Source organism: Sceloporus undulatus, unplaced genomic scaffold (genome assembly GCF_019175285.1).
Source record: "Sceloporus undulatus isolate JIND9_A2432 ecotype Alabama unplaced genomic scaffold, SceUnd_v1.1 scaffold_14, whole genome shotgun sequence".
NCBI lineage: Eukaryota > Metazoa > Chordata > Lepidosauria > Squamata > Phrynosomatidae > Sceloporus > Sceloporus undulatus.
Genome location: NW_024802936.1, coordinates 3,387,809 through 3,402,579, shown reverse-complemented (window position 1 = coordinate 3,402,579; position 14,771 = coordinate 3,387,809). Strand labels below are relative to the sequence as shown.

General features: G+C 37.4%; 1 protein-coding gene across 1 annotated transcript in view; it reads right to left on the bottom strand.

The window, feature by feature from the left end:
* Window positions 1-12,802, bottom strand: part of LOC121917271 (A-kinase anchor protein 7-like) — a 30,935-nt gene extending 18,133 nt beyond the window's left edge. Inside the window, exons 1-3 of the mRNA XM_042443053.1 lie at window positions 12,514-12,802; window positions 7,270-7,406; window positions 2,138-2,295 (exon numbers count right to left, since the gene is read on the bottom strand). Coding sequence (XP_042298987.1) covers window positions 2,138-2,295; window positions 7,270-7,406; window positions 12,514-12,753 — 535 coding nt within the window. The 5' untranslated portion in view covers window positions 12,754-12,802. The remainder of the gene's footprint in view (window positions 1-2,137; window positions 2,296-7,269; window positions 7,407-12,513) is intronic.
* Between the last annotated feature and the right edge of the window lie 1,969 nt (window positions 12,803-14,771).

Genomic DNA, 14,771 nt, shown 5'->3' with positions numbered 1-14,771 from the left:
GGAAGAAATAAATCAGCAGGAACAGATGATATACTAATAGAGCTGTTTCAAACTCCAGAGGCAAAAGAGTCCATCCTTAAAAAAAATCTTCCAACAAATATGGAAAACAAAACAATGGGTCATAGATTGGAAATGGTCAATATATAGACTAGTCTCCAAGCAAGGGGACACTTGCAATAATCACCTATACAAGCAAAGTAACTTGAAATTTTGTAATGAAGACTTTTAATATATACGGAGTGTGCAATGCCAGATGTCCATGATAAGCTCAGAAAAGGAAGAGGCAATAGATATAAATTTGCAAACATATAATGGATAATGATACACCATAATTACAGAAGAAAATCAGCCTATGCTTTATAGACTACAGCAATGTCTTTGTGTGGATCCTGAAAATGTATATATCAATCTTTCTTTATAAGACAGTATGACAACTTTTGGTTGTTCTGAGGTGCAACCTGGTGAAAAAACCACTGTTGGCACACAATATGGCAAAAGAGAATTGTCTCCAGTTGTCAAGAAGTTCAGACAAGGCTGTGTTTTACCACCTTATCTCTTTCATTTAAATTCTGAACGTATCATATGGAAACCAACATTAGCAAGGAGATGAGAATAAATATCAATAATTTAAAAGATATAAAAGTCACCATTGTAGCAAAGACTTGAAAAAACTACTTATGAATGTTAAGGGAGAAAGTCCAAAAGCATATTTACAGTTTAATATTAAGAAAACAAAAGTAACGACCACAGAAGATTTATGTAACTATAAAGGTGGTAATGAAGTTATTAAAACTCATTTAAAAACTGGTGCCAAGGAGAATTTGATGGCTACCATGGACAGTTAAAAAGATAAGTAAGTGCATATGAGAGTAAACCAAGCCTGAACTTTCTCTAGAAATCAAAATGACTAAACTAAGGTTAGCATATTTTGGACGTATCATGGGACTACACAGAGACATCAATAGACTTGGTAGACTTGGTATCACCCAGTGCAGAGAGCTGCTGAGCTGGGGCAGCAGAGAAGCTGCGAGTCATGGGATTATTTATAGCAAGATATCTTGGAAACCTCTCTTACATAGTCACTATAAGTCAAAGCCAACTTAATAGCACATAGTAAAAACAAATTAGTCCTAAATGTACAGTTCGTTATACTGAAATGCAAAAAACGTACCCCATCAAAGACAAGACATTCTCCAAGGTTCACGTGGTTAGGTAATTTGTTTGTTTATTCTTAATTATTTATTAAAATATTTATATCCTCCTCCATATGGAAAGATTTTATGGCAGGCAACATTTTTTTAAAAAAAAATTAAATCCATGTAACAATTTAAGATGCTTAAAAGTGTAAAGTGGTTTAAAACAAGGTAAAAGCATTTATATTAAAACAGAACTTCTCAACCTAGTCATACCATGATTCCTAGGCGGTGAATCTTTAATAGAGCCAAGTTTTAACATGGCACTAAAATGAAACTAACATCAGTGCCATTTGACTTCCACACGAATTTCACATTGAGGGTGCCCTAGCAGAGAAGGTCCTCTCCTGTGTCTTCACTTAATGTATTGCTCCCACTGGTGGGGCACATTTTAAACTTTACATTTACACTCAACACTTTATACTAACATTAGAGTAGTATAAATCTCAACAAATGCATGTAGGCATTGCTTCAGCAGAGATGAGGAAGTGAATATTAAGCTCAAGACTACATGGAAATAGAAACACAGAGTCTTTAGAAGAGTAATATATTAATGGCACTGATGTTTTAATGTTGTTTAAACATTTGTATCACTGCTTTAGCTTTTTGTGTTTTAAATTATAATGTAAGTTACTCAGAGTCTCATTTGGGAGGGAAAGGTGGGATATAAATTTAAAAAATAAATTACTAAAGAGATTAGAAGTAGGATTCAAAGAAAAAGAACAGTTTAAGTCTTTTAAAAGAGGAGTCTGTGCATAAGGGACAAGGAAGAACAGTTTGAATCCTGAATGTCTTAAAAAATAGGAGATGATATAAATAAAAATAAATGTGCCTGAGCAAGAGAAATATACATTTAAACAAAAATTAAAAATAGTGTTCAAAACATAGAGATACAATTTCAATATGTACTTGAAGACTGATCAGATGCAAATTTAAATACTAACCTGCAATTTTGCTTAGCATTTGCTGTTCATCCTCTGACATTTTAACATAGACCACTTGGTTGTTAAACTGGCCAATCCCCTGAAATGTCATGCTAAAGAGTTTCCCCTGCAACAGAGTTTGCACTTTGGCCTTGCTGTGCTCTAGAGCAGAAACAGCCCTTGAAATGAATGAAACACAATAATAAACACAAAGTCATGAGTCAAGGAGCTATGACTCTAATACTAGGATCATGATGGATTTTGGGAATGTCTGCTTGGAAAACCATAAAAGTTTATTGTTCAGTGACAAAGCTCAAGATCTTGAAGTGAACATAAGAGAATACATCTTGGAAGTTTATACATACATTATATTCTCTTCATGCCTAACCCTACGCATGTTTTACTTTGGACTAAAGAGATTATCACACCAGGGCCAATTCAGCAATAATCATGGTAATGAAAATAAAAAGCAACAGTAGCACTATAGCACTCAGTATTTTCACACTGTCATGTGTTCACACAATAATGGCATCATAGTGCAATTGGTTTTCATACTTACCCATGAAAGAATAATCAATACAATGGTATTGATCATTTCACACTGAGACTAAAGGAGAGGAGGCTGGCAGGGAGGAAAAGCTGCCTTTGCCTGTCCCTCCTTCCCCAACCGGCTGAGGTTCACCTTCAGCTAAATATTTTGAGAAACCCAATGCCACCAGTCCCCTAGTGGAGCCCCCTTAGCTGCAATGCCCAAGTTACACACATGTGTGCACGCCTCCCCCCACACCCCTTTAAAAGTCACACACACACTTCTCCCGGGTTGCTTTGCCTCAGTCTCTTTAAAATTTAAAGAGTCAGTGTTGCTTCCCAGAGCCCCTTTAAACTCAGGAAGCTTTGCTGTAGCCCCTTTAACTTTGAAAGAGCCTGGTGGGTTGCTTCCCCAATAGGGCGATTAGCCTTCACACCCTGGACTCACTTGCACTATTGAGAAGCCATTCTCGGGATTTCCCTGTGAATGGTTTGTTGCTGGAGCATTGCTGGTTCCTCCTGGAATAAATCCTAATTGAGCACGACATTGTGTGAAATTCTTCCACATGATCATCTCAGGAGAATGCCTTTTTCTCTCCCCCCCCCCCCCCTTTCCCCATGTAATAATCTCCTAAATTTCACTGATGAATTTCACTTCCTTTCAATTAAGTCATGCTTAGCATTCTGGCTTCCAAAGCAGAAAGCACTGAAATTATTTAATATTACATATTTACTACTGTAAATATATTTCCTATATAAACAAAAATGCTTCTGTTGAAGTTAGAATTCACTTATTAGCACACAGAAAAATTAATCTGTTTTCTTGCAGTGTATGAAAAAACATATTAGATTGTACTTGTTCAATGGCTTTGTATCACATTGTTTTATTCACCATTACACCAGAACAAATTGATTACCCAATTAAATGTGACTGATCATATCTGTTACACTGCAAGCCCTACAAAGGTGTTTTATTTTTTTGATGTTACCTTTCTGCTAAGCAAGTAAGGAAAAGGGGGGTGGGGAGGAAAATATATAAGGCTTGAAACTCAACCTGATACTTTCAATCAAACCTTTACCAGGAAATCATAAGGTATAAAAAGGAAGATATATTTGAATAAGCCATATATGTTTTAAATAAGCCATATATAATATTACAAAGAATATAAAATAAGAAATGTTTGAAATTTTATGGTGCCTTACGGAGCTCAAGTTAGTGTCATAAACTGCTACTTATATACAGTACACACTTAGCAAGAACAACTATTTTCCTTACCATATATACATTAGATTTACAACATATTTTTACTGCTTGGTTGTACTGAGCCAAGAATTCTCTTGTCAATGTTCTACTTATTTCATATGGATTATAACCTTAGAGCATAGACTATTTAGCCTTCTGTGAACTATATTCTTTCTCAGTTAGATGGTGGTAACTCTTTTTTCTGGACAGGAATATAAATTGATGGCTCAGTGTTGGTTAAGCCTTTTTTCTGTAGTGAGCTATTGTGGATAAAGCAAGAAGTATCTTTAAACTTTATCTATGGACTTTATCTATAGACAAATCCCACTTGGAAACGGGATTTAAAAGTAAAAAAACCTGCAAATGTGGAATGTTTTTCAGATGACATTTCTTCTAAACAACAATAACGCAAAAATAAAGCAAACAGAAAGTCAACAAAATGACACCTTTTTACTTTTGCGAACTTCCCGGAAGTAAAAAGGTGTCATTTTTGTTGACTTTCCATTTGCTTTATTTTCACATTATTGCTGTTTGGTGCAAATGCATCTGAAAAACATCCTGCGTTTGTGGGTTTTTTCTACTTTTAAAATCTAATTTCATAGTTGAGATGCTAGCTACAAACATGAACTTCCACAATTTAACCTCAAAGTATGCTTCTTTACTATTTTCTAGTTTGAGTCCACTTTTTCTGCATAAATGTCAGTGGCACACAGCTTTGGTAAATTTTGCAATTCTGTACAAGCCACACGTAACAACTGTAAAACCAGTCAGGGGAAGACAAGGTCACTTATCCTCTTGATATGAACTGGACAGTTGATAAAGCAAAATCACACCTTTTCTTTTTGCATTTTAATTTAATGGCACTGTTCAGTAGAAGTTATTTACACTCCATTATTCCCCCCCTCCAAAAAAAGCTCATAGGCAATAAACCTACTGGTTTGATTACCCTAACAGATGACCTATGATGGAAGAAGAAAAGACCTGTGTAAAGGTATTAAATCCCATGGGCTTCAGTACCACTGAGAATGGTACCCTTCTAAATTAGCACTCTCAGATGGAAACCCTTCTATTCCAGGACTCATTGTAGCCTGTGGAACAGAAGATTCTTCTCTTAACATTTGTATTGGACCTTCAGCATCTTCTAAAGTCCAGTGGCTATATTTTCCGGGTCCTTTGCAGGCTGCATCCTCTCTCTGACATCTTCCACTCTGCGAAATTTTATTTCCAATAGAAATCTCTGGGCTGATTAGTTTGCCCTGGAAAGATCACTATGGGATCCTGGGGTGTATGCACTGATAATGTTTGACTATTCAGTAATAAGTATCACTGGGTTCAATGGGTATTACACTAAAGTGTGTTTGTATCCCAGTTCTACAGCTCTACATCTGAATCAGATGAAGCAGTCAAAATGCTGAATTGCTATCTTAAAATAATAGTTGGCAGAATGAAGCCAATAAACAACCAACATATATAATGAGGAGATGCACTTATGAGTGATTGTTTTGCCTTAGGTGGTAGGGTTTAAACTTTTACTAGTTGAGTTACAAAATATAAGTTATGTTTCAGTTTGGGGATGATCCTAGATCTAGCTTTGTCACCAGCGGCCTGAGTGACCTTTGTGGAACTGAGTGCATACCACAGTATACTGGCTGTTGTTATCTATAACCTGATTATTCAGATTAGACTAAGTAATGTAATAAAGTTTATTCGGTCATTGACCAGCAAATAGACTATGTATTGCTATGGCCACAAGGTTTTCTTTGAATCTTTGAAGACTTGCAGAAACTGCAAGTAGTTCAAAATTCAACCATTGGGCTAACTGGTAGTGTCCAGGAATGCTGCCAGCACACACATGAACACACGCAGATAAGGATTGCACAGTGAAGGAAACAGAGTAGGCAGCCAACAGACAGTTTACAGACCTTCCTCCAGTCCGAGAAGAGTAAGCCACAAACGAAAGCCAGGGTTAGGATACCAGAAGTCACGGAAGCCAAAGGTCAGGGAAGCCAGAAGGTTTGGAGTCCGTTCCAAGGTCGTAGGTTCAGGGCAGACAAAGATTCAAGAAGCATGGAGATCAAGGAGCCAGTGCCGACAGCAACCACTATGATGGATCTACAATAAACTCTGGCAAAGGATTGGCGTTCTCCAGCTGCTTAAATCAGAGACGCACTCCCTTGTGCCAGCTGTTGCTTATCTGCAGATTGCCTCTCTGCAAGTCTCTTAGATCTGCACAAGCAAGAACGCTCAGCTCTCCTTTGCCTAAAGGAAGGAACCTCCATGCTTTGTTCTTCCACTGGGGCAACACTAGGCTGCTGAGCATCTGGAGGGGACCCCACAGAGCTGGGATCTAGCTGAGCCTCAACCACTGGGGCTGAAAGATCAGATCTAGGGTCTGGCAGGGCAGAATTGGGACCTGGTATGGCCTCAAGTTCCTCCTGCACCTGAGGAGCCACGGCCTCCTCCGAGTCCTCCACTTGGCTGGCCATGACAGGTAGTGCCAAAATACATTCCCTGCATTCAACCACCTGCAAATTCCCTCCTGCAGTGCTTGGCTTTAAAGATCTAACCAGCTTGGAATCTGGATTCTCACAGAACTATTCCCTCTACTCTTTTGTTTGCAGCCAGGCAGGTTTATGTATTCCCTTTACATTTTTTGTATAGAATCAACTCATTTTCCCCTCAATATCACCAACTGTACCAGGAGAGAGAGAGAGAGAGAGAGAGAGAGAGAGAGAGAATCTCTCTCTCTCCCTCTCTCCCCCCCTCATTTGAAAATCATACACAATTATTGTGATAGTTGCACAACACAGAAAGATTTTTAATGTATAGATAAGTGGTACTGAGGCTTCTAATTTAAAGCTTTTGTGCCTTGAGCAAAGTACAGGGGTCAGATGCACTATTTATAGACAAATTGCTCCCATTCTCTACCAGATGGCAGGCAGTCTTTAAGTCAAAGCAAACTATAGAGTTGTTTTTCACTCAGGATTCACAGAAATGTTGCTATTAGCTGTCATGTTTGTTGTCATGATCAACTGATATATAGATCAAAAGAATATTCTATTATTATTATTATTATTATTATTATTATTATTATTATTTTGTATCCCATCTTTCTCCTGAAAATGGGACTCAAAGCAGTTAAGAGCATATTTAAAATAACAAAAATTAAAAACAACACAAAAGCATTAAAAGTATAAATCTAAATTTTAAAAAGCAATTAAACAATTCATGGAGTTTAAATATGAAAAATGCTTAACATTTTTTTAAAAAAAGAACCAAAACATATTTTTACAGCAAAACAAACATGTTAAGACTAGAATAAAAATATAATGGCCACTATTCTGAAATAAAATGAGACATTAATTTATTTAAATTCTCTTACCTTTTCACATCTTCATCTGTTCTCAAATGAGCTGCAATAATGGTTAGATGCATAGTTTGGACTGGAATCAATGCTTTCAACAGCTTAGGCTCTTTAGTGAATATAAGCTCTTGGACATCTTCAATTTTATCTAAAATCTGAAATAAAGCTGAATTTTTCAAAGGTAATACACTCATATTAATGGTTTAATAATACGTAGTGTCTTATTTAGCTTCTTGATAATTCCATAAGCCTTTTAGCTTCTTGGCAGTACAATGAATAGTTGTCTACCTGAATATCCAATTGACTTTAATGGGTCATATATCTAGGTATATGTACTGCCCTTAAGACTCTTTCAACAGTGCTCAATAGGTTTTCGATCAGACCTCCAGAAACAGAAGGATGACATTGCTTGACAATGAAAATAATTTTAAATTATTCTGCATTAAAAAAGAGTTTAGCACCAAATTTTTGCCAGTATCAAATGTGCCAGTTCTGTTCATGGAACTACCTTCTCCCCACTACAACCCCACTACCACCAATGATCCGATAACAGCATGATGTTGGATGAAAGCCTTTGTGCTAATGGAGATAAGCTACCTGGGGGGGGGGGGCAGTTGGGTATATTAGTGTTGAATAAAGAAAAATAAAGTTACGTGCAACTTCAAACTTCACAACTGTGTTTTATAATGCTGACAGGATGCTGAAAACATCTGCAACTCAATTTGGAGCCCAGCATTACAGTCTGATGCTTTCTTCATTTTTAATATCTCATCTATATTTTGAAGAACTAGCAACTAGATATGCTGGTTCAGAATCTCAGTTTCACTCTGGGTGCAAAACTACGAGAAGTGAGCAAGTATTAATGCGATCTTTATGCAGTTGTCAATTGTTAATAGACTGTGAAAATGGAATCACATTTCCATAATTAATCGTGTGCTACTTTCTGATTACAGGGGAAAAATTGATGCCTTTTCCCAAGTGAGAAACTGTAATTGCAAATAAATCCATTCAGATAACTAAAATTTGCCATTCTTAAAGACACTGTTTTCATTGAGCTGTACAGCCCATTTTTTAGTCTTTTGGAGTTGAAAAGTTGCAGGGAAAAATTTTTCCTTTTGAAAGTATCTTCAATGGTGCATTTTGGATTAAGATGAATAAATTTAAACAGGAGAAAGAACATCCCAGAGGACAGGAGTTTTAACATACAGTGGAAATAAATTGTAATGGTGGTGGTGGTGGTGGGGGGGGGAGATGTCACTAATACAGCTACAGCCGAGTGTACTGAAAAACCAAACGCAGGCTTTAAATACTTTCCATACTTTTTTAAAAAAAATACCTATCTCTCTCAGGGTTATTCAGATTGACCAAGAATACCATTATGAATCTGTATTTACAAAGGATAGGACTTTCCAGACTGCCCAGAAAGTACGGACTGGAGGTGCCCAGTTTTCCTCCAGAGGGACGCCACAACAGCTAAACTGTGCAGCGTTCCTCCACCCCAAAAAGAACCCAGAAAACCCGGATTCTTTGTGGAGTACATGGACGACATCATCAGTGTGCCATTGGTGCACTGTGGTGCGTCCATGATGCAAGCACGGTACATGGACTTTTGGACATGGCGCCATGCTTGCGTTGTGGATGCACACCCCACATGGGCAGGGCCATGCTGTTATGGCGCCACCAGCATGAACTAGGGTTCCAGAGCATGCAGTTGCTGCATGCTCCAGAACCCTAGAATCGGCACCAGCATGCTGCTTTTGGCCTGTTTGTACCAGGCCGATGTTAGATTTAAAGCTTTAAATTATGGATTAATCAACTACCATTTTATTAATCAATTAGTTCAAATTTTAACTGATGGAGCAGTGTGTTAAAGGTGACCTTGTTTACATCTGAGATAATTTTTTATTCTGATACATTCCTCTAATATGGAATTAAAAATAATATATTTTCCAGTAACTAGCAACTTTGTTGGCTGCTTACCTGGGAGTTAGACCCACTGAACCCCATGGAGTTTACTTCTGTGGTGGTCTGAGCACTGGACTATGATTCTGAAGACCAGGGTTCAAATATCTTCAAGGCCATGGAAGCCCACTGGATGACCATGGGCAAGTCATACTCTCTCAGCCTCAGAGAAAGGCAAAGTCAAACCCCCTCTGAACAAATCTTGTTAAGAAAATCCTGTTAGTGTTTCCATAAATTGGAAACGAATTGAAGTCACAGAACAACATGTTGTGCCTAGCCTTGCACTGTAAATTATGTTTTCTTATATTTTGTCAAAGATCTCAGAAAGCCATATATTTTGAGAATGTGGTAATTGGTAGAATGATAAAATTCTATGGATTAATTTGATAAAAGCTGATAAGAAATTGAATGAAATTATTTAAATCTATGGAGAATCTTAATTATTAATGTATTTCATAGCAACTTCTGTTAGTACCTTTTTTTTAATAAAAGAAATTATGCCTGAATGAATTAATTGATGCCACACTTGATTAAGACTTTATTTTGAAAGATTGCACAGGGATAGAGATTGCACTTGGGTTGCACTTATGATGTATGCAGCCTTAGCTGCTTTGATAATACTGTAACATAAAACTTACATGAATAGAATTTTCATGCATAGAATTTCTGTCTCTCTCTCTCTACAGGGAATGTTGCAACTTCCAAAGCAAGGTACCTCCTCCAGTTTGCTTTATCCCCTTTTAATCTGCCATCATTCATGGTTCCTTGTCATCCAGCATACTTCATTTGAAAGAGGCAAAATGGAGCACCACATTGAGAAAAGTACCCCAGAGAATCCATATTCCTCTGGAAGAAATCAATAAATAACTTGCTGTCTGCAAACCACTTCCAATGGAACAGTTCTGCATCATTGTTAATGGGACTTCAGGGAGGCCATTCTAAATGAATTACGAGTTTTGCAATGTTTTCTTCTTCTTCTTTCCAATTTCAAGAATAAGAAGGAAACATCCCAACTGAAATTATACCTGCTTATATTTCAGGGATGTGTATTTCCAGTGTCATTTATAGTATATTTAACTTATTAATAAAACATATAAAAATTACAACTGTTCCTAAAATACATATTCATATAATTAATAAACATTCCCTCTTACGCCTTAGTCTTGTTGTATGGCACTCCTATTACATCCATAGATTACTTTATTCCATTTCTCCATTTCCACTATAAAGATTTTTATATGTTCAAAAACCAGAGGATGAAAACAAACAAACAAATAAATAAAACTCTTAGTTGATTATGCATGATATGCAAAGTTCATTCCTGTGCCATAGGATTTTTAAACAGATCTTCTTTGTATCACCTAAAGATCTATAAAGTATATGGTAAGATGCCCCAACATGGTTTCCATATTTAAAAATTAAAAAAAAAATTGTATCAAGGCATTATTGTAAGGTCATAGGCAGTGGATAACTGACACATTTTCAAAAAAGAAAAGGAAGCATAAATCCTTTATAATTTGCTTAAAATAGGAGGGATTCCAGGACTGCAGCTCCTTAAATCCCATAGTCACCATGGCTATTTTGGAAGCTGTAGTCCGAAAAGTAACCTTCCCAGCCTCTGCACCTATTTGCATACTAGGGAAGGGCCATAGCTCAGTGCCAGTATGTATGCAGCAGGGTCCAGGTTCATTCTATGGCTTCTCTAAGGAAGCCTGGAGAAGTCTTTGCAATAGCAAACCTGTACATTTCCATACCACTTATCAGTGCACTTAAGCATTCCCTAAGTGGTTTATAATGTGTAAGCTAATTGCCCCCAGCAAGCTTGGGTACTCATTTTAGCAACCTCAGAAGGATGCCAGGCTGAGTTAACCCTGGCTGGTACTGAATTCACAACTTTGTGGTTTGTGAGGGAGTGGCTGCAGTACAAGCATTTAACCACTGTGCCACCAGGGTTCCTTTCAAGATCTCTTTCCTGACAGTTATCAGGAGTCACTGCCAGCAAATTATAATGAAGTAGAACGGGGGTACTCAGTTTTGGAGGTCAGGGCCAAATTTTCATCCCCAGCACTTGGCACAGTCTGCAACAGGCTCAGAAACATTTTTAAAATAGAAAATAAAATCAAAACCAGAAGTCACCATATGTTCATGTCTGGTTTTGATGTTTTGATGTGCCTGCCACCAAATTCTTTAAATCCTAAAGAAGGCCATCCAGAGATGAAAATCCTGATCTGGGGCAGAACAACAACAACACACTGGGGAAAGACACCACACACACACACAAAAAGTATTTGGGGAATTATATAGGTGATATTGGGCAAGGCACATTCAGCCTCAGAGGACTGCAATGGCAAACCGCTTCTGAAGAAATTTGCCAAGAAAACCCTATGATAGGTTCATCTTAAGGTTACCTTAAGACAAAAATGACTTAGAGACACACAACAACAAAACAATAGGTGGATGGCAGGCAGGGTACATTTTGCTCATCCACCAGCTTGATGGACTAATAATCTAACTGAACAAAAAGTAGTTTTTTATATTCCTGTTTCCGCATAACTAGCTGTGTTCATTTACTGCAAAAAAACAATACAAAACAGGGGGTAAGAGTATTTTGGCACCTTAAGAAAGTAAGAAGTTTATTATGGCACTAGCTTCCATGGACTGGAGTTCCCTTGATCAATTGCATGAAATGGTATTTTACATAGGGAACATAGATGTAGTAATAGTAGTGATGGATACAAGTATATGCCAACTTAAGATATACTGCATTATGGTGAAATGATGTCCAGGCCATAAAAACTTAAGCCAAAACATATTGTCTATGTTACCATCAGTTATTTTAGTTAACTGATACATGTCTCTGTTAACAACTTTAAACAGTAAAGGGAAAAGACTTTAAAAACTATGCTTGGAGGATATTTTCCAAGTATTAATAATCAGTGTCTTGCATAAATTGGAATGGGAGAACAATAACAAATGCCTAGTAATATAGGCCTTTCATTACATGAAATGTTGGCAATCTAGACTTCCTAAAAGTTGATTGTAACAAAATAATTCAATAGATAAAACAGTAGAAACTCACACATTACAGGAGAAAGTGGACAGAGTCATGAATTTTTACAAAATATTGTCTATTGCAGCTTTTCCTTGGGGGTGACCAGATCTAGCCACACATTACTGATAATGAATGACAGTCATCTTCCTAACTCCAAACCAAGCCCTAATCAGAAAGAGGAGGCTCTTTTATTATAGTTTTTAACATTCATATCACAATGCTCTATTATTAAATTAGATTCCACTCACCTGCTCACTTGTTACTGGGATTGCAACAAAATAATTAGGCACATCCTTTCTATATTTCTTAGATCCTGCTTGTTCCTCATGAACCTTCTCTTCTGCCATTACCATATGCACTCTTTTGTCTGAACTTGGTTGTTGCTGACCAGTGGCATTCTCATCAACACTTCCCTTTTCATGCTGCAGACTGGTGATAGTTTCTTTCAAGTCTACTTCATTTGAATTCAACAAATGAATATGTAACATTTTGGTTGGTTCTGCATCTTGGTTGTCATTAAGCAATTTCTTTTGAAATGCCACCACCTCTGGTCTATTTTCTTCTTCATCTGTTTCTACAAAATTGACTGGTTCTAGCTGCCCTGTGTTTGGGCTCCAACTATCCTGCTGCAGCAAACTCTCCGTCACCACTAAATCATTTGCATCTTCTTGAAGAGGCTTTGATTCTGCCCCATTTGACTTTCCCCAGTCTTGTTGCTGCTGCTCCATTTGAGTGTCTGTGATGCTTTCCTTGACCTGGGACAGTGGGTGAACTTGCTTCCCCTGATGATCATCCTCATACCTGCTGGAGGGTTGACAATGGATATTGTTATGTGAAACATCTCCTTGACTCTTTGACTGTACCTCAACACGTGGACCTGGTATCTCCTTTCCTACAGTCTGATGTTGCACCTTAATAAATGTGAATGATAGATTTTCAGCTTTGTTCCACTCTTGCTGCACTTCAACAGTGATAGATGGTGTATTTTGTCCTTGCTGTTGTATTTCTACAGTCACTTCTGGATTCTCTCCTCCTTCAGCACACTGCTGTTGAACAGTCACTATTACAGTCTGTATACTAGCTTTCTCCCCCTCTTGCACATGAACCATCACAGATGGTACCTTGCCATCTTTGGCTTGCTCCATCTGGGTCTCCACTGCCACAGTAGACTTTACTTTGGCCCGTTATATATTCCATTCCATCACTTGCTGACATTCACTTGGCTGCTTTGACCACCTTCCATTCTAGGGTTATTTTTCAGAAAGAAATAGCTAATGTTCATATGCCTAATTTGGCCTACAACAATAGTGTTTTCCTTTCAAGATAAATTATTCATCCAAAGTTTCTTCTTCCTTTTTCTAGGCCTGAAATCAGTTTGGTAAGGAACTAGATGAGATTAAGAGAACAGCTGCTAATACGAAACACTAAAAATCCATCTGATTATGTATCTGCAAGACATAACTGATAAATGGATGATCCCAGCATTAGAAGAATTATGGTCCACTAACACTGACTGTCCATAGGCAAGAGGCCATTTGTTCTACTTTCTACAATACAACATTCTTCAGTATATGAAGATATTCTTTAGAATGGCAGTCAGAATTATGTGGCCCTCCAGTTGTTGTTGGACTGCAAGTTCCAGCATTCCTCATTACTGACTGCTGCCTAGGGCTGCTGGGACCTTCAGTAATATCTGGAAGGCTTCCCACCCCAATCTAAATAATAGTAATCATTTGTAAAGTTTAATTTGTGAATATAAATTAGCATATTCTAATGTGTCTTCTTTTTTGGTAAAGCTTTTCCTCTTGTTGGTAATACAGAAATGGCTATCCTATTTACAACTTGTCTCCATATCACAAGCATTTAGGTGCTGGCAATGGAATAGTATAAGTAGGGAAATGTTTTACAGTATCAGGTAGGCAAGATAGCTGTTCAAATGCAAAATAAATGAATATTGCCAACTCTACAAGAAATACAAATTAGTCATTTTATCCTGCATCTTAAATGGTGGCCCAGATTCAGGGAAAAGGCCCTGTAAAAAGAAGTTACAGATGATGTTACAAAGGTTTTAGCATAGAAGGGAATAGATGTAATTTAGCATGACACCTATGTTCAAAAATTGCTCTGATATCAGCCTCAAGAAAGGGGACCTCTGTCAGGTCTGTGCGCTTCTCACTTCCTGAGCAATAAATAATGAGAGATACAAAATATAAGGAATATCATAAAATAAAGAAAACCATGCAACCAAATTGGAGATTCAATTAAATTTGTTAATATTATCACAAAGACATAAAAATATCATCTTTCACTTTAACTAATGGTAAAAGACAGGGATGGCCCTTATCAAAACTGTTATTTATATTATCCAGTTACTACTGTGAGTAGTGGTTTGAGTATTGACCTAGGAGCTGGAACAGATGGGCACAAAAGAGTGGCCTGAGTCCGCTCCAGCCACAAATGGGTCAGGATTGTACCAACTGCACGGCTCACTTTTAAAGTGGGGTGA